Genomic DNA, 23746 nt, shown 5'->3' on the forward strand with positions numbered 1-23746 from the left:
ATATGAATGAGGTGCGAAGCCAACGTTTGTGATAATATAAATGGTTTATGGATCCTATACTATGCAATCAATATTCGAGATATTATTAAACATACATTAGAGACATTATTTTTTTAATGTTTGGAGAAAAATAAATACCCTAAATTGTAAGATCTCAAAACTTTTAAAATGCATTATCTCCAAGCTGTCTTTTTTTGACGGTGTATTTTGCCCGAAAACTACTAAAATTTATATTACAACTTTTGTAACTTAACAAGAATTTATATTGGTTCTACGCTTCTTCTCTCTTTCAGAAAACCCAATCAGATGTATCCATTTTGACAAGACGCCTTTACAACCTAATCAATACACTACAGAATAAATAAACAGTACTAAAGAATACCTAAGGGTCAGTAATGTCAGTTTCATACAAAGGGCAAAGAAATAACTATTTACATAGTCGGTTTAAAATGTCAAATAACTCTTTACCTAGATACTTTAAAATGTCAAATAATTTCGCATTGACATTAGAAGGACGGATGTTCCGGTACTTGACAGCAAGTCGTAGAAGCATTTAATTTCCATCTGTTGTTTATTTTCACGTAAAAGACCGCACCGAGCAAATCCGGCACTCGATAGAAGCCACAACGGCTAAGATATATGAGAGACAGCATAGCTCCGTTGAAATCAAAATATATACACAGTTTCAGACGAGGAAATGTTAATATTAGCAATACACCAACCTGTTGGTTAGTTGTAACAAAATGTCATGCGCAATTTAGTAAGAACACCGTCACATTTGAAGATACTCACTGCGATTTCTCAGATCTTCATAATCCGCTCGGTATCTGGTTGTGGGCTCACGCCTCGGAGACATAAATTTAAAGAACTTTGAAAAACTTCAAATCACAAAAATAACAATTTTTTGACATTTAGGTTATCGGGTCGAGAGATGTACGAAACTGTCATTCCAGGAGGTGACGCCATATGAGAAAATATATTTTCCATACGTCATCTGCAGGAAAGTACTTAACTAACCACCTAGAAATTAACGATTTTACGTCTATTTCAAAATATTGAGACAATCACAAACGTTTCTAGATTTATTAGTAAAATATAAAAAAATAAACAACAATAATATTAAATTAAATTTTCATCCAAGACTTGCAAAAAAGTCAATAGATGTCGCACATTAAAACAAAAAATCTAAATTTATCTAAAAGACGCTGTCTAGATTTCATTTAGTTCGGGTTGAATCTTGCGATCATACATAAAGATACCGAAGGGGATAGGGTCCCAATAGCTCAGTGGTAGAGCTGTGCCCCGGCAAGGCAAGGGTCCTGGGTTCGAGTCCTAGATGTGACCGTATCCTTTTCTGATTTTTCTGTTTCAGATTTTCGTTTAGAAATCGCTAATATTGTCTTCAATAATCAATAATATTAGGTACTGACTGCTTGTCTAGATAAAATATAATTGCGATTGTATAAATTATTTTAACTATTCCGGCAACATATATATTTTATGTTAAAATCATTCCACACGAAATTAACAACATATTTTTAGAACATAAGTAATAGGTACGTTACTATGAAAATTTTATATTTATAACTTGTGGTCAAATGTACTGTGAATTTCCAAATAAAAATAATATACATGTTGGCGCCTTAAGACGGAGACTGGGCACATAAGACGGAGACCACCAGACCACACAGTGAAGCAGGCAATGTCTATAGAGCTTCAAAGACAGTCATCCAGAGGTAGACCAAAGAACTCCTGGATGACCCAATGCTCCAAAATCCTACAAAGAAACGGCCTAGATGAAAGCGACACTCAGAACCGAAGAAGCTATAACCTGAGAACGAGAAGAGCCGACCCCAACAGCCTACCTAGGCAATGAGTTGGGATAGTGCTAGGAAGAAGAAGATACATGTTGGCGCCTTATTAATAGAACGCATTGAAAACTAGAAAATGAATATATATAAAAATTTTATTGAAATATTGCAACACACCTACTATAATTATTCTTAATACAGTGGTAGTTATATAAAGGTTATAATAAATTTTATTAGTTGAAATATTTGTATTTTATGTACATGTTAGTAATGTAGGTACTTACCTAATAGTAATAATAATTATACCAAGAATGGCTTCCCAAAAAAATTATTCAAGCGAGCTCTGTACTCATCGTCAGTTTCGGCAGCGTCGTCGTCCGTCTCGGCCGGCACATCTTCTTCCAAGTCGGTCTCCGAGGGTTCCGTGCTGACCTGTTGACCTCCACGGAGACCACTGGTATCTTCCAGATCCGTTTTCGGAGGTTCCGTGCTGAGGACCCTGCTCACCTCCACCCTACTTCTGGTATCTTCTGGATCTGTCTCTGGGGTCTCCGTGGTAACTGGCCGACCCTGCTGACCGTCACTGGCTCCTTCGCCCCCCATGGTATCCAATATATGAATGCTTGCAGAAAGTACATTTTCCAGGAAGTCTACGCGGTTGCGGAAATTTAAATTATCTCGTTTTAATGCTTCTATTTCTCTAGATGGCAGGCACATTAAATCCTTTTCTAAATTTCCATTAATTTCGAATGAAACCTTTGTGATGTTCGGTTTTTTCTGTATATTTTGCAAACTGCGAGAAAAAGTTAAGATTTTCTCTGAATAGCTTTCATATCTCATTGTTGTAATATTCAATTGCCTTTCTAACCTGTGATTCTCCATTTGCAGCATTCTTATTTTTGTCTGATCATCCTTATCTTTGTTGATATCAGTGGTAGTGACAATGGCGGTGGAACTCGCACGGGCCATCATGCCAATGTTCCCTTTCTGATTCTGACTAACAGCATCGAATATCTTAATGAGTCGCTCGGTGGCCTCCCTTAATGTTTTATGGAAATCACTCCTGCTTTCCATATGAGGGGGACAAGGATCATTTTTATTACGGATCAATTTAATTAGTTTGCCCCCTTTCTTTTCACCAGAAACCCCCAACAGAATGAAGTTAGAATTTTTTGGAATTGTCATAGCAGAAAACCTTTTGCCGAAATCATGTATCTTAGTAGCTCTCACTTTGCCCGTGTTTTCAACTACAATTTGATCAGTTTGTAAAAAATATAAACTCCCCGAAAGTTTTGTTTTACGCTCAATGTTTTGTGATAGTATAAAGAGGATGTTGTTTTCATAATCCATAGCCAGTTCATTGAAATTATCATTTTCTGATGTGACGATTTTAACCTCTCTCGTGTGGTTTTTATCCATCATGTACGTGGTGCCATACTCACTAAAAAACATATTATTAAATTTATCAAAAACTGCTTGAGTCGGCGGTATTACATTATTAACTTCTACTGGACTTTGGTCGGGTTTCATTATTGAAAATGTTTTTCTATTTATAGCAACAAAAAAGGTTCCGTTGTTTGTCCCTATTCGTTGCGGCATAAAATCAAAGTTTCCTACCACTTCGCAAGTGTAGAAGGAATCCAACATGGGATATCTCAAATCGTCGCAATTTTCTTCATCAAGGGAACTTTTTTCCAAACACTTGGATATAAAGTTTTTTCTGCAACTATCTGCCTTTATTAGCGCACAGTTTACAGAGTACAGGCAGGATAATATTATGTAGAATAATAAGATTGGTACTCTCAAATCCATTTTGTTATTATAAATATGTTTACATAAATGTATGTTATCCTGAAAAGAAGGAAAAAAGGCAATAATGATTTATCAAAAATGTAACGGCAAAATTTAACGAACTTTTTTAGATCGGGAGAAAAAGTGTGAAATGAAAAATAAAGATACAATTTGCAGTTGATCACCAACTCAGTCAAATTGCCGAATATATATGTACAGCTAAAACACCATGCCAATAAATGCCTGGTTCAATAGTTTTTACAAAACATTATTGACTTTTTATGGATTATGTGTGACCTACCTGTGATTCACTTATATTGCTTATTAAAACAATAGTTCATCAGCACTGTCAATAAATTTTAATTAGCAACTGAATGCAATCACAACACGAAGTTAACAAAGAGTCTTTGTGATAAATATTACAGTCCTTCCGGAGGAGGAACACTAAAATAAATATAACAGTTTTTGTTTTGTGGTTGGCGTTATCTGATTAGTCCGCGTCATGGAAATAGCGCAATGAATTCCATCAGTTTTCTTTTCAATAGTGAATAATTCTTTTATTCTACAGTCTAATCCTGATATGTATGTAACTACCTACATTATAAACATTCTGGTGATAACATAATATGTGTGTGTAATATCGGTCTGCACTGCCAAACAAATATAATTATTTGTGGTTAGTCATAACTAGGGTTACCATAAGTGGCCGGTGTCTCATCAGAAAGGGGGAAGAACCCGTTCCCACGACCTTTCCCGGGCCCACGGATGTATCTACTCGCTCATAGTCAGCACGGTTGCAGAAAATGCTCATCAGTAAACAGCATGGCTGCATTGTGCAGGTTTAAATCAAGACATTACAGTTTTTCTCACAATAGAGGTCTCGATAACGGTGACAGTTCCAACATCAGGACGGATGGCAACCCTAGTCATAACTCATAATAATGAAATTTACTGTATGTAATGGGAATCCCGATTTACTTTAATGTTGGTAAATACATATATGTATACACCAATCTGTAAGTATGCGTAGATAACAAAATATTTGCAATGAGTGTGATGTATAAGAACCACGGGATGTTCATAATTGAGTGCTTATCACATTGGTTGATATTTGAAAGGTCAAATGCAGGGACGGACCGAGGAAATGTATCCATCAGCACAATACTCAAGATGTAATTTGAACTGGGTGTATAATTCATTTTCTAGTAATTTCCTGTAAATATGCTCAGAAAAAATGTTAGTAATATTATTATCCTTGCACACTATAATACATATAATGTAAGTCATATTTTTGGTCAGCTTCCAGAAACGTGGAAAAACCAGTGATAATAAAACATATGATTTTTCTCAGCAAATAGTAGTTCTGGCAAACTGGTCTTCCCAATCAACTTCCACATGTTACACTGCATGTTAAGCCCCTAGTACACGTTGGCCCAACGCACTAGGCTGAATGTGTGATCGCTGTTGGCACCACATCTTTTGATATGTGCACGAAAACTGACAATAATCAGGTTGGCCGGTCAACGTTGACGGCCAACGCATACAATGGCCAATATACGCCAAGTGTACATGTTAACCCAACGTGAACTAGGAGTTTTACAAACATGAAACAGACTGACAAACATGAGATTTTCATGGCCAAAAGTATTAAGAGTGGTTCGTTTTTGCGGTATTATGCTGTGTCGCGCTACCTCCTGCTTTAGCCAAAGCATTACACTGTAATGCTGTCGGAAACATCGGCTAAAGAAGGAGGTAGCATAATACCCCTAAAATGAACCACTACAATAAAAGTAACTATTAATCAGTGCAGTCTGTAAAGGCTAAAAAGCTGTGCCTACCCTACGAAAAACGGAATCACCTTTGCCCACAGAGCAATGCACGCTACTGGTATTAGTAGGTATTTTGACTTTGAAGAGCCCCTTTTGTGTTCATAAAATTTTTGGTTCCGTTTTTTCCACAATTTTGTTAATTTTACCCTAATTTTCTAAATCAACAAAAAAAAACAGATGACTTTGTTAATATTTTATTGTGTATAAACTTTATCTACTTAACATAAATATATATTATGTAGGTATATGACAAAAATATAAAACAACTGTATTGTTTTAATAAGAATAACTTTTCTTTCTTCACTTATTTGGGGGGCAAGAGGTGAAAAATATATTTGTGGGCAAGTGGTGGACAATATATTTATGGGCAAGTGGTGGACAATATATTTGTGGAATAATTCCTCCTGTTGACCCTTATAAAATCAAGAAATAATAACTAGGTACTTACATAATATTATTATTGACTGGGCAAAAACTTAATATTTTTAACCTTTTATATTATACCTATTTACACTGTGTACCTTTAGTGATGTTGATAATGTAGGCCTCAACAATACACAATATTTATTATTAGGTACAGTTTTTAATAATTTAACTATAAAATAACTAACTTAATTGTCACACAATCAAACTTAAGATTATTTTTGATTTAAATTCTTCATGCATCAAGAGAAATATGTTCTTCTATTCACTTATAAATATAAAAAAATAAATTTTACCCATAAAAGTAAAAATCTAATGGTATGATATTTACTAATTAATGTAACAAATTAACAACAAAAATATTTCAAAATAAGCTATGCCATAGAGAATACATAAACATCTAACAATTTATTTAAAAGACTAAGCCCGTCGTCCCAAGGGGTCGGTAAGCAATCCACAAAAAATGATTGCTGCAAGAACATAGGCAGAAAAATTCCACAATGAACTGCGCTTCATATACCTTACTAAAGTGAACTTAATTTTCTGTGCTTGGTCTTGCAACATTCAGTTTATGTCGATTGCTTTCCGACCCGTGGGACGACAGGCTTAAATAATAATATGTAATAGACACATTCCTTTTACTCAAATAAACTACATTCATATTACATATTTCATTGAATTATGTGGGTGTTGTAATCTGTCAAATTTTACCTCAATGGGTAAAACATTTAAAGTTGAAATTAGTTTCAGACTGAGAACGCATCTAGCGACTGCCACTATTCAAATTTAATCGTTGATCAAATATTTTTATTTTATTATGTTTGAAAGTTAACAAACATGTAACTTAATCAGCACTTCAACTTTCTTCGAAAATCCACGATGGTATAAATGTAAGTTTTACTAAAGATACTTTTATAAACTTTTTATTGCTAGCAAAAAGTTCCTAAGCTTGTATAAATTCAGCACTGTTCATTTTATTCCTGTTGAATGCAGCTTTACACTTATATTATATTATTATAAAAGTGACTGATATCATGTACATATTAAATTTAAATGTTAATTTGGCCATATTATTTTGTTTAAAATAAGTAATAAAATATGCAGAATCTTCAATATCTCTGTACTTACATATTTATTGCAGGAATGCGTACCTTCTTCATCATTTCATGGAATTTTAAACTGCTATTTTACTAAATTGGAGAGATTACTTCCGCATGTTCCCAGATAATCTTACATCACAGTGTTCACATATTTGTAACAATGCCTGGTAATACTATCACAATATGTATGTATAACTTATAATTATTTTACGTTAAGCGCTATACTAGGCTGCAATCTCATACCTTACTTCAAAGATTACCCATGCATAAGTATCTGACCATACATTACATAATATATTTTAAAAGTTCTGTTTATGGCAAGTGTATCATATGTATGAAAACTGGTGGTTACAGTAGAGCCGGTAAAGTTTTAATTGTCCAAACTATGAAATTGAGACCAAGCTTAGATCAGATAACAAAAATATAGATACCAAGTATGAATGATTGTGCATAAAGTGAAGACTGAAAACAAAATTTGTTATATGGAGAACCTTCTATATTATTGTATGTATGTACTTATATTGATTATTATAAGTCTTGGCAACTAAATCTCTCTCTTCGACAGCAAACAGACATCTGTCTGCTTTCTTAGAAGCACATCATTGCAGCAACCCAAAACGTTTACAATACCTAGTTTTGGTTTATTGAGGTTTGGATAATCAACGCTCTACCGTATTACTAAGCAAACATCGTCCATGTAAGTTCAATACAGCGTATGAGCCAATAATTTAAAAATACTTTTTTTTATGCTTTCAGTTGAACAAGCCGCACTGATTGGTGCTTGTATAATAAAAGCATGTATAACCCTAGATTTTTATTTACTTTTTTTACATTAGCCTGGGCCTATGTCATCTTTGGGGATGCTGTGTGGAGGATTTTTTTAAGGAAAGGAAAGAGAGGAAGGCCTAGTAAGGAAAAAGGTATGAGGTATGGGTAGGAATCTGGGGGTCAGTGTATCCAGGAGTGACGGACGTTTAAATTCATTTCCTTTCCGTTCCTGGATAGTTTTTTGTCCATCCTGAACATTTTTGTAAATGGTTCTTCCGCGGTATTGGACTCACACCAACGATATTAATATTTAATATACTTAAACAAAGTCATACAAATTAAAAAATCGAGCTTCAGGTTATTATAAATGTATTATAAGTTTTAAAATAACCAGTGTATGTAATTATAATGAAGTGGGAAGGTGAATTAACCCAAGTTGCTTGCCAGAGCAACCATTATACTATTAATACCAGGGTTGGTGTTAGTCACAGTTACAACTATTGAATAGATGTATTGTCACAGTGGAGAATGGAGTCTCTAGGGCTTGGCCTTTGGGTTCTAGGCCTGCAGGGCTCTAGGACTCTGGGCTCAGGGCTCTAGGGGGTGAAGGAAGAGTGAATGAGAGGAACTTCATCATCCTGTTCACTGTCTGATAGATCCGATTCAAACTTTTTGGCTGAAAAATTCAATAAACACATGCATTATCAATATACGAAAAGCCTCGAAAATCTGTCCATTTATTATTCAAAAAACTAATCACAGGCATGCTTTGAAATTTTATTATCACTAGTGTCAATGGTAACTCAAATGAATTTATAAATATGTTAAATTACATTATAATAATCTGTAAAAAATAAATGTAAACAATATTATTTCAGCATTTTTTACTGATATAAAAACTAATCTATGTATGCTGTCCAGGATGATGCTACTGTAGATATTGTGAATATGTACAAACAAAATATTCTACAGTCAAACTTGGTTATAACGATCACGGCTATAGCGAGTTCACTGCTAAAATGAGCAATTGCAAAACAATATTTTAATTCAGCCTTGTCTTTATATAATTGTTGACTTAAAACGAGGTCAATTCACTGATATACCAACCAAATAATTTTCTCAACACAATTTCAAAATACATGAATGGGTCTGAAAAAATAGTTGGGATATATTAAAGAATTTACATATTATTATATATATTTTTATGGCACTATCTGTGTAAGATTGTCAACTATGTGAACCATTGCTATCTATCATCATAATTGTCATAAAAACTATGAAAGTGATGCGAAATTTGAGCTTCGCAAATTTGTTCCCTTTCTATGTCTTCTTTTGTAGTACAACCCATCGTCAATTTTGTTTTAAAAACCAATAAATATGTTCATGAAGGTACCTAGTTACGAGTACCTACAACCCTGCATGGGGTGAATTTATGACAGTGATGCACAACTTTTTCAACAGAGTGGCCGCTTTGCCTATTTTTCAAACGGGCCGCAACCTACTAGTGGATTTTTTTTGTTTTTGTTGAGGGAGAGGGGGTTGACAGCGATATTCAAGGGTTAGGGATTCTGTTGATTTTTTTGAATTTCGTTTTATGAAAACCGGTTCTTCAAATTTGGTTCCATTTAGGAAATGTAGCTTAAATTAACCAAAACTCTATAAAAACTATCAGCCAGGGTTTTCAAGAATTACCCTAAAAATTTAGATTTTTGGCTATAGTTAAAAGGGCCGTATGAAATTGAAATGCGGGCTGCAAGAATGGGTCGTGGGTAGTGTATCACTGGTTTGTGACGAGTAAAATTTTACAGCCAAAACCCAAACAATCCAGCAAGCTAGTGATTTATGACAGGTGCGATTTTACAAGCTGTAGATACAATACGCACAAGGTAGTGATAATAAGATAGACAATTTGATGATATTTTTCTTGGAAGCCTCGAACCAGGTAATGATAGTTATAATGCGTTGATTGTTTTGAAGGGGAAATTGAGAAGCATGAAAGTAAAAACTTTAAAACAATCATCGATAATAAATTTGAGTAATAGAAGTGTATTTTTCCAATCATTTTTTTAATGAGTAATACCTAGTCGTATTTAGAAGATATACTGTACTTTTTCGAATATATTGACAGTAGAGGCAGGTAAGTAGGTACATAATATGTCTTTTAAAAAACCTATTTTGGATATAACGATAAATGGCTATAAGGAGCAAATTTAGTCGGTCGCCTCGTGCTCATTATAACCAAGCTTAACTGTTTACATAAAATAATTAGTTTGTGAATAACATTTTTCAAAAAAAAAATTTCTTCGGTAACTCTGTATCACCGGTTACGTGTCAAATTTTTACAAAGCTAATTATTTTGCAGGAATTTTCAAAGAGGTTTGGATCATTTCTCAAAACTAATTGGTAAATCAACTAATTTCGAAACAAGGAAACTTAGATTAAAGAGGCTTCGCTGTTCACTTGATAGACCACACAAAGGGCAGACATTTGAAAAGCTTGACTAAATTTACAACCTAACTAACAACAACAAAAAATATGTCCATCAGAGGAAATAAAATCAAATTCATAAATAAAATACAATTCATGCACATGCAAGCACGCAGGCAAAGTCAAAGAAAATATGTTTATTTAATTGGGGCAATATTTACACGAACTATTAAATTGTTGTAAATCATAATATATTATACGTGTACATTCTTCAAATACATGAAGTCGGTCATATCTTTAGTCGTCTAAAGTAATTCACTTACCTAGGTACATATTTTATATATGTGTTATTATACAAGGTCGGTAAATTTCACAACATCGAGGACACTTTTAGAAAAAATAAGTTAAATATTATATTTAGTTAGTTGTGTTGTGTTGTTTAGTTATTAGTGTGTAATAACAATCTCATGAACAATAGTAGTTACGAGGCTCTTTAAGTAATCGTCCGGTAGACCTGTTGATTATACATACATATACAGGGTGTATCGGCACTAACCCGACAAACTTTAACCAGCTATTCCTTAGCACATTTGGAGTAAAAAATGTTATGGGCACTTTGCTGTCCGGTAGCATTTTTTTTTCAATTAAAAACAAAAAAATTTAAAATTTCCACACTACATCACTGTCATTGGCATTGCGTTTCGTGTTAAACAGCTGTTATAAGCAAGTGTGTCAAAAAGCGTCTTCGCTCTTTCGCACACACTAAATAATAATAGTTAAAAATGAGACGAATGGTGCCGTGCTATTTCGTTGTGACTGTAAACGTGCGCCAATATAGGTACACACGTGCATTATTCAACGGAATTCGAATAAAATATTTGCCAGATGGGTTTTCAAACTTTATCAAAGGATAAAACAGTGGTGACATGTGGTGAAAATATGAATAATAAATTTTTTATTAAAAAAAAACGTTACCGGACAGCAAAGTGCACATAAGATTTTTTACTCCAAATATGCTAAGGAATAGCTGGTTAAAGTTTGTCGGGTACGTGCCGATACACCCTGTATTGTTAGAGATTAAATAATGCTTTCCCCAAAGTTATCAGTTATTAGAGTATTTAATGTTAAATATTATTTTTGTTGCACTTAATTTGATTAGTTATATTCATGCGGTTAGGTGATTATCTGTAACCGTTACAGTGGAAGATTATATTTGGCGATTATCTTTATCCATCACGGTGTTGTTTACTCAGTACACAGGATAGAATTTTGTCATTTTTAAATAAACTATTGAATTTCAGTTTTGTTTTCGGGAATGAATTAAAGCAAATCTTGAAAGCGGAAATTAACCCACTTCTCGACATGCGATTGAGCTGAAACTCAGCAGATAGACTCGTTGTCGATGACAATTCATTATATCAACTATTAGTGGCAATCACGCTTTGGCTCAGTTGGTAGAGTTGTCTAATACTAGTTACTGGATACGAAGGTTCAAACCAAAAAAATTTTTTTTTTAAAAGACAGATAGAGAAAATAGGTATCATAGTAAAAAAAACTGTGTTTTACGGGTTTTTTTTAAGTTTGATAAAAATGAATAGTTTACATATTCATAGTGTAAATCATTTCATTAATAGCACTTATGGATAAGTGAACATAAGTAAAATATTATGTACTAGTGCTGAAACGAGGATAAACATCGGCCATGCAAAAGTATGATACGTCCATTACAGCCGGCACACCGCCAGCTACTACGGACACCCACGCATTATGGCACAGTGAGCGCAACTCTGTACCCCTCTCGCTCACTACCACACCACTCTGCAAGTTTTCTACACACGCAGATATATGTATATATTTAAATTTTTTGACAAAACATTTTTTTCTGTTGCAAAAAATAACATATTTATGTTTTATAATTATTTTATCCAATTCATAAATGTATTGCTGAGGAAAACCTATAATATGAACCATGTGTTTAGTATATTTACAGAGATATTGAAATAATGTATAGGACATATCAGATAGTATCGGCAAGGAAGGATTAACTCAAAATTCATAGTACGATTAAGTTCTCTTTGAAAACAATATCCACAAAATAAAAACTATTTTCTGATGTTTCTTTCGAATTATCTTTATGGCTGCATAATTGAAAAAAAAAATATTTTAAAAGAAAAAATTGACTTGGGGCAATTTTAACCACGCTGCCACTGATGTAAAAGTTCTCAATAAATATTATTTTTCTGGTAATCATCCTCTGTTCAATATGTAATTTATTTTCCTCTCTTCACGGCAACTGACGATTTGTTCATACTATCTGGTGGCACCAAGTACCATAATTCGGTATCCATTCGAAGAGAAGCTGTCCTCAACTTATCCAATTTCTACCCCGTAATGCCTAACACTATATCAGCGACAGACCGTGACTAATTTCTCAATTTTCCAGGTACATTTCAAAAGCAAAACTTACTAGTTTTAAAACTATGACTTTGGCCCTTCTTCCATAGGGATATGCAAGTATTCGATACTCGACGATTCAAGTATCTTGGCGACTACCGCTATACGTCAGTGCTAAGATTCGTACTTAGGCACACGTTATTGACATTTCATAAACTCACCAACGATGCCAGTCTTCCGCGACCAATTGCAAGCTTGTCGCCACTCAAGTTATCGAAACTTTAACATCACTCGTGTCAAAAATTTTGTAACAATCCGTGCTTTAGATCAATGCTAGTAGCAAAACAGTCAACAAAGGATGACATGTACAGAAACTGTTTGATTGTGAGTAAGGATATGAAAGCATTCTAGTTTTGACATTTAGAGAGTTCAACAATGATTGGTGGTACGCAGGTCTCGTGATTTCAGTAGTGACATGCACGGACTGTGAGCGGAGTGAGCACACAAGATTAATATCAGATATTGTGTATCGTTGAAGGAGGGCCTTATTGTAAGGGAAAAAAACAGAAATTATAAATATTGGGTACAGCCAAAATATTCTGTTGTCGGAAGAAATGTCATAGCACGCTACTTCTGTATGAAACAATCACAAAATATCAATTCAATGTGTGCTTTACTGCTTGCAAGCATTTGACATGATCAGATTTATTCTGTTTGTCTGTCTTTAAACGACCAATGGTGCTTCAGGACTTCAGACGGTGGAGAGGTATTCCTTCGGAGGAAAGAAGAATCATACAAAGATTTCCTGTAAGACATTTGTCGCTAACTTCCGGGACGGAAGAATGGGGTGCAGGGGGGAATTTCAAAGTCCATTACGCTTGCCAATAGTAAAATTAGTAATACATGGCGCTAATTAAAAGACAAAAATAATTTAAACTTTGAATAAAACTAGTTGTGGAGTTGCGTAATTCACTTTGGAATTTTTCGGAAATCTGTCACAAAAAAAACTTTAATACTAAAAATCAAAATAATTATACATCATTCTATTGATTTTTAGGGAAAAATTTTAATATTAATTTATTTTCAATTCACTTAAGTACTTTTTTGAGAATGTATCAAAACCAGCAGAAATTCCCAGATTAGATTTTTAATCTCCACGACTCAAAAATCTCATTTATATACATAATAATATTTTACAAGCCAGGTGACACAAACTAGACAAAAAAAATGTGTTTTAAGGTTTATTTTTATTTATTTATATAATTATGATGAGAGACATCTAAAAGAAACAATGAAATCAACATGGCGTAACGACCCTTGGAATAACAATATTCCATCTGATGAGCCAATGTGCTATGCGATTGTGAGCTCAAAGTAACTTTCTTCAAACCCTTTCTCCAAGGGAGCCTACTATGACAAAACTCGTCAAAAACTTGAGGGTTTATTACAAAAACAACAACAATAAAAATACTTTCATGTGAAAATTGATACCTTCCCTGGTTTTTAATTTTCTTCCTGTGTGGTTTTTACAAAAATTCACACTACATTTCATTATTTAAAGGCAACAAACGCACTTTACGCAAGCTGAGCGGTGAAATCATACTGGCCTAGTAAACCACCCCAATTGCACCTAGTTGAGTTTGTTTGATGTCTCGTGCCCTGTTGCCCTAGTACTATCTCCTCTCCCTTCTTTCTTCCATGGTTATTCCACCACCATTTCAATAGTGTTTTCCAATTTTAAATTCTTAATTAAAACTCAATCTCTCACTTTTTACTAGATATATTTCAATTCCAATATTATTCGTTATAAAACTATGAAACACTTGTTTTATCAAAAAAATTTCAAATACATCTACGATATCAAGGTGTAGCTTTACCCAAAGCTTACTAACTGATGCCCACGTGGACTCACATCTGCCATTTACGTTTCATCTGACGAGATGAACTCTATGAGATTTGGAAAGCCTCTCTGGGGGCCTACTCTGTATCTTTCAAAACATTCCTGCCGCCGGTTTAGCAACGTCAAAAACCCATATTAACCCTTCCCTTACGATGTTAAAAAATTCCTCGTCCGCCAGTGTTATACACTCAGTAAATATTTATGTATTGTAATTACTTAATGCAATAAATAAATTTATTGCGGAGGAATACGAAAAAAATTAATAATTAATTTAGTATATCTACAGAGGTATTTTATTAATTAGAGACAATGTTCACTCAGTTGACAGCACCGGCAAGGAAAGGTTAAACCACGAACTTACTGGTTTGTTAACCTGAAAGATACAGAGTAGGCCCCCTGGTCTTGAGCGCCTCATCAATTTATTTGATAACTGGATATAAAGTCCGGCATCAGCGAATATGCTTTCAGAGCGTGTTTATATATTATAATAAGGATGAAACACTTAAGAGTAGTTTTATGAATACATTTAAAAGTACATAGATAATCTATGAATCGGTTGATGTATGTTTGCCATACATTTAAAAAATAAATCAATGATGAACAAAAACAAAAAAAAGTTCAAAAATACCAAGGAAAGATAGACTTTAGTTACGGCAACTATTTCATTGCAGTCTTCAAATTGAGTGCCATGAGAGACTATAGTTGCGGCAACTATTTTAAACTAGATATATATTTATAAAATATCACTTATATATGGGTAATAAGTACTTGGAAGAAATATGGTAGTAAGTGTAAAATTTGAATTTGGAACAGTCTTTAGATATAATCGCTCAGCCGCGGAGAAATTTGCGGTTACCTTCAGCCCCAACTAAAAATCTCTCATGTGCACACCTCCATGGCAACTCCATTTACGGTAAAGGATATTTATGCCCGCACTGTTGCAACGCAACTAAAGTCTCTCGCCTGTGGGGGCTCTTACAGTTTTTGTTTGCAAAATATCTATGTACATAAAACCTTTTGTGAAGTTTGTTTAGAAATACATATAATCGAATCTTTGGGGGATTTTAAGGACCATTGATCCAGTGTAAGATTAAATCTAACCCTTCTAAGAAATGGAGGTTGATATAAAACAAGCATTGAAACAAAGAACCTAGGAGGTAGCAAATGATAATACATACTATGTTATAATATTATGTATATTCTACTCAAACTCAAATCTTACGATTACAAGATGAAGGGTTTACGTAAGAAAGATAATACATAATCAACTTAAAGGGCAAGATACAAATTATAAAAGGAACGAAAAAATAAATTAAGTTTGTTAAATACCATTTATTAAGTTATGTATCCTTGACTAATGAATTATTTAATAAACAATCTTCCTTCGGGTCATTTAGATTAAGTTGTTGTAATATATACCATTTTATATTGGAAGGTGTGGCTCTAATAAATTATCTAATAATAAGTTGGGGAGTACTTCCAAATCAAAAGAATAAATTATGTAAAATTCATACATACAGCATTACATAAAAATGATATTCAAATCAGAGTAATTCCAAGATAAAAATCAGAATTTTAGCTGTTCGACAGAATGGGTAATGTCATCTTATAATAGATATAGAATTTACTTGGACATAATGAGAATAATAATGTTAAGGACTGGGGAGATTCTTTGACCAAAATTCTACATGTAGGTAACTACACAATGATTTGTATAATGAATGATTTTTGTTTTTTTACTGACAAGAATTATTGTAAGTTGCTAATACATACAAATGGTTCCTACAGAAACACCAAGCCAACTAAATATGGATTATTTTTCACTTTGATACAAAGTAGGTCAGTTTGAATAATTTGAACACAACTAGCCTTGCCTTAACACGCCATAGAAAATACAAAATAAAAACAGCCGCCTCCGCTGTTGACTCATCTATAGACTAATAACAAAGACACATAACATAAACAGAATATATTAAATAATATTCCTTAACGCATGGGATTTAGTTACAACCAATAAAACCAAACCCAAAATACTTAACAGACAACAATAAAGGTAGGAAGTTAAACAAAGCAACGGGTTGCAGAGGGAGTCCAAAGTCCTAAGGGGTGGAATCCTCGCTGTTTTAGGCCACAAGAGTTTGTGTTTGTATCGCTGTTTGTAGAGCCTCTACATTTCTACAAAGAATTTTTCTTTAAATGCCGGTACTTCTTAGCATGGTATAAATTTACTACCACCGTTGAAAGTGGGGTGGTTTAATTATTTCAAATAATTAATCCAAAAAATGTTTCCTTTTTCTAATGTTTTTTCGCATCTCCTGAAAAATTACAATATTTTTACTCAAAAGTTTATTTTCCTCCTTTTCCGTAAATAATTTATTTAAGTTTCATACAACATAGCTGAGCGTGCACAAAGAGACCAATGAATCCATCACACGTACAACCAAATAATTATTTGAATAAACAACCGAATAAAACCCAGTCTTTAAGAAAAGTGTAAAACATGTAACATTTGATGAATATTTTATATTTGAGAAAAGTCTTTTAAAGGGACTGCGGTAACAGTGATCATTTTAGAGCAATTGGTTTCTGCACTCTTTTATCTGTTATAGTAACTTCTTTATACAATCTTCAAAACCACCACCACCAAATTAAATTCAGCAAACCAAAAATATATTATTAATTTATTAATTACTTAACCTTTTAAGGTGCAAACCAAACCTTACATTGCATAACCTTGACACGTGTTCATTGCAGAAATAATGTTTGTATGTACATACATTATAGGAAAATTAAAATTTGTACACATATTATAATAAAATAAGAAAAATTTTAAGCCAGGCTCCCGGGTTACAGCTAAGATACATAAATTACAATGAAATATGAACAGTGAAACTCTCTTAATAAGTTTTCCAAGGGACGGGAAAAAAACTTCTTGAGGCGACACAAGACTCTAATAACGAGAGATTGCTCAAAGCTCACCTTTTAATTAGTTCGAATGACGAATGTGACGAATTTGTAACTACATATAATACCTTTTTTTTCAGACCTATATCCAAGGACATAAGTTATTTATATTTAAGATTAATAAAAACAATAACTCACCATTCAAATATTTTACATAAAGGGGTTTGAAAATTTAAAAAAATAAATTTAACTATAAAATTAGCAGTGAGCACCAGATTTTATTATGTAGCAGATGAATTAGTAACTTCTCGAAGTATTCATTTACAAACATCTGAGATTTTAGTAATACGTTTATCAGAATTAATTGAAATAAACTCCGGGGAGAAATCAATTTTATAGGCCTGCCAGGGCAAATTCGAAAGCAGGTCCGTCCGATACAAGAGGGCGGCGCTTTGCATATTTATGTAAACTCTTTCTTCACTTACGTTGTTAAGATTCTGACTATATTTTAGGGTATGGTGCCGCGGTAAGCGAGTTTCACTGTAGAAGTTTTAGTAACCAAAAACCTGATGTTGTAAAATTGCCATTGTAAAACCATCCTACCAAGATATGGCTTCACCAAGGGATATCAACTACTTAACCAATATTACATTATTTACAAAATATTACTTTTAAGTGCATAAATCAAACTTAGTAATGTTATTATGTATTAAGTATTACATATAGGTTTTATTATTGTTACGCTTTAAACGTCACAATATTAAATACTAAAATATGTTCAAAACTTATATAACATCATTAAATTCAAAAGAATATTAAGAGCGGGAGCACACAGAGAGCGGTCAGGAGTTCCGAGTTCCGCGTTCATTAGAATGCACTGATACTATAACAACGCACACAGCGGGCAGTCAGACCGCGGCGGTCAAAACGGAACGTCGCGTTCTTTTCCCGCCGAGGCAGAGAACGCCAGAACGCCGCGATGTCTGAGTCTCTACAAACACGGAAAAGTTAATTGAATTGGTTAGGGAAAGGAGTTTATTATACTATTTAAGTGATGTAAATTATAAAAATATAGAATCGTTGTTCATCTTTAAGTAAATCCTGAAAAATACTAGTAAATTCGCCTTGTTCTTCTCGCGTTGTGTTGATTGGGTGCACCCAATACTTCCTTTTCTTTTTAGAAGCTGCTAAGCTCCACAAGAGCAATAATTCTTCATCGGATGATGAACTTTCTAGTGACATGTTGCATATGCAAAGACCCAAACGAAACTAGAATGCGAGAATTTGAACGCCGCTCGTGTGCTTTGGAACTCTTGAGCGGTCAACGGTCACTAGAACGCAGAACTCTGACCGGTCTCTGTGTGCTCCCGCTCTAAATGATGTATTACAAATTAAAGACAATAACAATAAATAAATGTTATCTAGCTAATAATTTAAAATTATATTTATGTAACTTTAGTTTGTTGAAACCCTTGGTGAAGTACCATTTGAAACCTCGACAGCAGGGCCTAGTGGTTACTGTGCAAGGATGGATAGAATATAATAGATGTGATTTTTAACAAAATGTTTTTGAAAAGAACAAAGATACATGTAATGAGCAGTCACTTTTAATTAATAGTAACGAGGCTTCGTTAAAACAAAGTAGTATTACTGTACCAAAGCTGATGAGCAGTTGCAGAACTTGATTTGACTTAACATTTCGTCTAATCTGCATACATCAACCATTTCTTAACCCCTCAGGTTAATTTGTTCGCTTTTGGGAACAGCTCATATGGTCTCATAAAAATCGATCTGTCTCCCTTATTGTCACGGTGACAAATATGATCTAAACAGTGTTAGAAAGAGAAAACACCACCAGTGTTCAGATCTAGAAGTTAACCACACAAGGATTAAAATGTACATCTCTATGAAAACATAGAGATTCTGACGTCAATTTGAGAAAAATTTATGTAATTTGTGAATTTTTTTACTAAATATTTTTATATGAAATGACAAAAAGGGAGTTTAAAATAATGTTTGCCGTAAATTTGTCTATTAATTTATTTTATTTTATTCGTTATCGTTTTCATTTGGATGAAAAGCGTAAAGTGAATCATTTAAAAAAAAATTATGTTAGCACATAAAATCTTATATATTTATGTGCATTTTTGTAAGGCGGAGGGTGCCGGAGTATGACAGACTATGCTGGATGTCTGACGGGTTAAGAAAAATCAATAATCATTCATGGGTCATAATTACATTCAAATGCCTGGCCGATACTTTTAATATGAATTGTGTATTTATAAATTATTGCATCTGGACAAAGGGGGACTTAAGGAAGGAATATTATTTAAATTCATTTTATAATAATAATACAATGAAGTAAGTACGTGAAATAGTTGACTTGTTCAATAATTGTTAAATGAAGAGCACAGTGGAAAAACAGGGAATGTCAATTTAAGACAAACTTGCATAAATCAGAATTTTTTTTTTTTTTTATAGTGAATACCTCACAAGAGTCCCAACTGCTCCCGTCTGGAGCCAGTGAGACTATGGCATCCCCAATTGGGGGATGTTGTGAGGCTGAAGGTAAGTGGGGAAGGGAAAGAGGAAGGTGGGGAAGTACCTGGCTATTCAGATCTAGTCACTAAACACGGCTAAAGCCATTTGGAGCAACGTTTCAATTCTGAATGGTGGTCTTACACCAGGGCGATACTGGTAGTATCTTCCACTCTGGAACGTGCCGCAAATATACTATATATTATTTTAATTAATTAATTGTGAAATAACACAAATTAATCAAATAAATTTTATTTGCGCACGCCGGGTTCGAACCCGCGACCTTCGGAATGGCAGTCCAATGCGTTACCACTGGACTATGCCGGCCGTCAAAGAAGAAGAGAATACAAAGTGTTTGTATTTTGTCACTGACATTCATTGTTAATGCTTTTTTCCGCCATCTTCACTACTGTGATGTTGTCTATTTGCACACGGATGCTCGTGATTTTTGCCTACCATAAATAATGATATAAACTACCATAGTTTTTGACAGCTATGGTTTGCTAAAACAATTTTGAAGTGTGGAAGATTCACAGTAATGCCAGTAGATGGCATTTTTACTTCAATTTGGGATTTTAACTGACCCTCCTTGTTTTTCCCCTGTGATCTTAAAATATATAATATTATGTACATAACATATTGACCTCCCTCGGTTAAAACAATCCGCAGCATTGTAATCCCATTTAACTACAAGTTAGGAAGTTGCAAGTTCAATTCCCGCAAAAGCACAGAAAAAAATGTAATGATATTTAATTTCATAAATGGGCATTTCTAGTCTGGGGGTTGTGATATCAATTGTTAAGCTTCAGGAATCTTATATAAATGGCTGTGCAGCTTTCACACAAAATGGTGATAAGAAAAATACATCTTTACATAATGTTACTTTAAAGGGGTGAACATAATAATATTATACATAGAGATATTTTTGTCACAGCTTTGACAGATACAGAAAAATAATTACAAGTATTGCATTGAAATAACTGTAGCAAAAAAAAATTCAAAAGTTCACTTCCATAAAACAACAGACAAGTTCATAATATTACTATGTATAGAAAGTCAGTATTATCTTTTGAATAATAATTTTTTTTAAATACAGTACCTACTTAAATCTTAAATGGGATAGCTAAAACAAAAATCAAACATAATTTGATAAACTTATAGTTCAATAATGGACAATTATGGGAATACATATTGTGAATATGTATTTGAAAACCAACTCGTTACAGCTTTCATAAACTTAACGATAGACATAATATAGATATTGGCCGCCAATTTCACATTCTTTGAACAGAAATGCCCCGTAAATTATTCTGACAATATTATAAAAGCATAATAATAACCTTTAGAGTGCAGTGAAATTTCTACGGCAATTATGAATCTAATCTGATTTTCAATTCAATGTATAAAAAGACATAATTCCTTTAGATATCTATAACTCCAGTTTAGTGAGGTGAACTTATTTGATTGCTCAATATATATACCCTTTCACTGTTTTGTCAACAGATGGATTGAAATTTCATTGCACCGTGAAATTTACGAATGTATTATTTACATAGATACATAATCTATTTCTTCAAAAAGTAATAGACAGTGAATTTGGCAGGAAACACTTAGATATATTTAAGAGATGAAAAGCTTATAATTCGAGATATTTTACTTCCGATAAGACAACCAAATAGCGCTCCAACGCGGGTGACTAAAAATAGTAAATTAATTCGTATATACAACAGCTTACAACGAGTTGATAAGTGTGGAAGGATGAATAATATAGGATATGGCAACTCTCAAATATTACATATGCGATGGTAGAATTTTATAATCAGATAAAAAATAATATTTGCAAACTGAAGCGACATTTTGCCAATTGAATACGGAGAAAAAAAAATTACAATAGCAAATAAATGGAATACAAATCATCAAATTGTGACATATTTCTATGATATCTGCAGATTGTCACATAATGTTCAAAATTTTGAAAAAGATTTATTTTATTACGTAAGCAATGAAATAGAAAATAAGCCGGCATTCCACCATGCATTTGAAATATTGAAGAATTAGTCGGGTACTTGTCAGTTAATACTACTGCTGTTAGTGGGACAATAATAAGTAAACGGGTAACGTATATCAATTAACAACAATGACATTTGATTTTAAGGTTATATTTAATTTGCATTGTTGCCGAACTTTCATTTACCATTATTTCCCGCAGTAGTTATAACAGACAAGCGCCATAAGTTTGTTGTATTAATGTATATGATAATGTAGCAAACAAGACACCTATAGTTGATTAGTGGCAGTATTGTTAATTTTGACTGATTTGTTTTCTAGCTCTTGTTCTGCTACGGGTGTTCGTACCGTTTTTGTCAATGGCTCCTGCAGACAGGATGACCGTCTGGCTGGTGTTGTTCTTCAGCGTGGGCGGCGGGTACGGGATATGGAACAGCCTGATCTTCAGGTAGTTGCAGATCTCTATGCATATCTGGGAGCAGTATCTTAACAGGTCCACGAGAACCCAAATCTAAAAAAATTAGCATAGATAGAATGGAGAGGTGCATACTAATCGCATATACCTTAAAATCTAAACAGCACGTCACAGTGTTGGAAAAGTATACTGTGTTGTTACGCAGCAATCGTGTAATGTACATCTAGAGGTTGTCCTTAAAATATACTACACCAGTACCATGTTAACCTTTAAAGGCCCCCTCGCACAAGGCAGCCGAAATATTGAGCAGCCAATTTTAACAGTGATGTTAATAGTGACCCTTCCGTCGAGCGATATGGACAAAACTCATTTTCAAACATTTCAATTAGTTTCGGAACACAAAATACGTCTTACTGCTACGACAAGTGCACAGAGACTGAAGACAGCCACATATATTAGCCTTGTCCTGCTCTGGCGTGCATCCAATTGGCTGTCGTGCAATCATGTGTGATCTAATAGCTGCCGCAGCCAGGAATTCTTAGCCGCCTAGTGCACGAGCTCCATTGAGCCATATGTTGGATTGGATGCCGTAGCCTGGCTGCCGCAGCCGGTCTGCCTAGTGCGCAGGGGACCTAAGGCCTCTGACATTTTGCAATGTTGGGAAAACTGTCAGAATACAGATTTCACAGAAAATATTTTCACATTACATTTGATTACAGATAATTTAGATGTATTTTAATGAATTTCAAAATAAATACTGTTCTCGAAAACAGGTAAAAGATTCTTTAAGATTTTAGAATAACAAATTAAAAATATCAAAATTTTGAATGCAAACAAAGATAATGTTCTTAAAGTCGCTTACCGATAGTTTTTATTGTGTAAACTGTAATTACTACTTTACACAAAACTGAAAAATGCAAGTTATTGTCACATTTGAGGAGACCCTCTTCCTTAAAAAACCTTCAACACAGCATTCCCAAAAATGACATAGGCCCTGAGGGATATTATTTTCCTCGGGGGTTAATGTAAAAGAAAAGCCTGAGACAGTCTCATAAATGTTATGCTATCTCAGTTGTTCAGAGTTGTTGCCTCTGACAGCCGAGACGATAGATGTTTATTTAGTTGTTTAAATGTGTATTGTATTAGTGACATTTCACTAATGTATAAGCAGTATAATGGCGTTTGATATAATACCAACAATAATTACACGTTAAACTATTAAAGTAAGTTTTACTCACTAAGCACATCCATAAGACGTAATACTCGGGAATAGCATTGTTGAAATACTGATTCAAGAAGAGCATCAATGGCCCGACAAGCGACCAGTCGAAATATTCCATTTCACTCTTGGTCATATGGGAAACCTGCAAAATAAAGACACAATCTTGTTATTAATATCAGTAAGCATCCTCTATTTACCGAGAAGAAATCGATTATGC

General features: G+C 33.8%; 2 protein-coding genes across 5 annotated transcripts in view; both read right to left on the bottom strand.

Moving 5' to 3' along the window:
• Window positions 1-1982: 1982 nt before the first annotated feature.
• LOC149423422 (uncharacterized) lies at window positions 1983-4803 on the bottom strand. The gene is made up of 2 exons (XM_089631527.1): window positions 3904-4803; window positions 1983-3662 (listed from the first exon to the last, which is right to left on the bottom strand). Exon 2 carries the CDS (start codon window positions 3621-3623, stop codon window positions 2112-2114), a length of 1512 nt encoding a protein of 503 aa, XP_089487653.1. The 5' UTR covers window positions 3624-3662; window positions 3904-4803; the 3' UTR covers window positions 1983-2111.
• A 777-nt stretch (window positions 4804-5580) lies between these two features.
• Window positions 5581-23746, bottom strand: part of bbc (choline/ethanolaminephosphotransferase 1 bbc) — a 52152-nt gene continuing 33986 nt past the window's right edge. For 3 of the 4 annotated variants that reach the window (XM_089631528.1, XM_089631529.1, XM_089631530.1), the window contains exons 6-8: window positions 23546-23671; window positions 22241-22403; window positions 5581-8398 (exon numbers count right to left, since the gene is read on the bottom strand). In XM_089631528.1, the coding sequence (XP_089487654.1) occupies window positions 8319-8398; window positions 22241-22403; window positions 23546-23671 (369 nt within the window). In that variant the 3' untranslated portion in view covers window positions 5581-8318. Of the gene's footprint in view, window positions 8399-14307; window positions 16759-22240; window positions 22404-23545; window positions 23672-23746 lie in introns of those variants that run through there. The other variant, XM_089631531.1, reaches the window with a different exon arrangement.

This window comes from Hesperophylax consimilis, chromosome 5 (assembly GCF_061612785.1).
Source record: "Hesperophylax consimilis isolate HC1 chromosome 5, BYU_Hcon_1.0, whole genome shotgun sequence".
NCBI classification, from domain to species: Eukaryota; Metazoa; Arthropoda; class Insecta; order Trichoptera; family Limnephilidae; genus Hesperophylax; species Hesperophylax consimilis.

Coding starts and splice junctions, on each gene's coding strand:
- LOC149423422 (XM_089631527.1), bottom strand. CDS start 3,623: ATGGATTTGAGAGTACCAATCTTATTATTCTACATAATATTATCCTGC.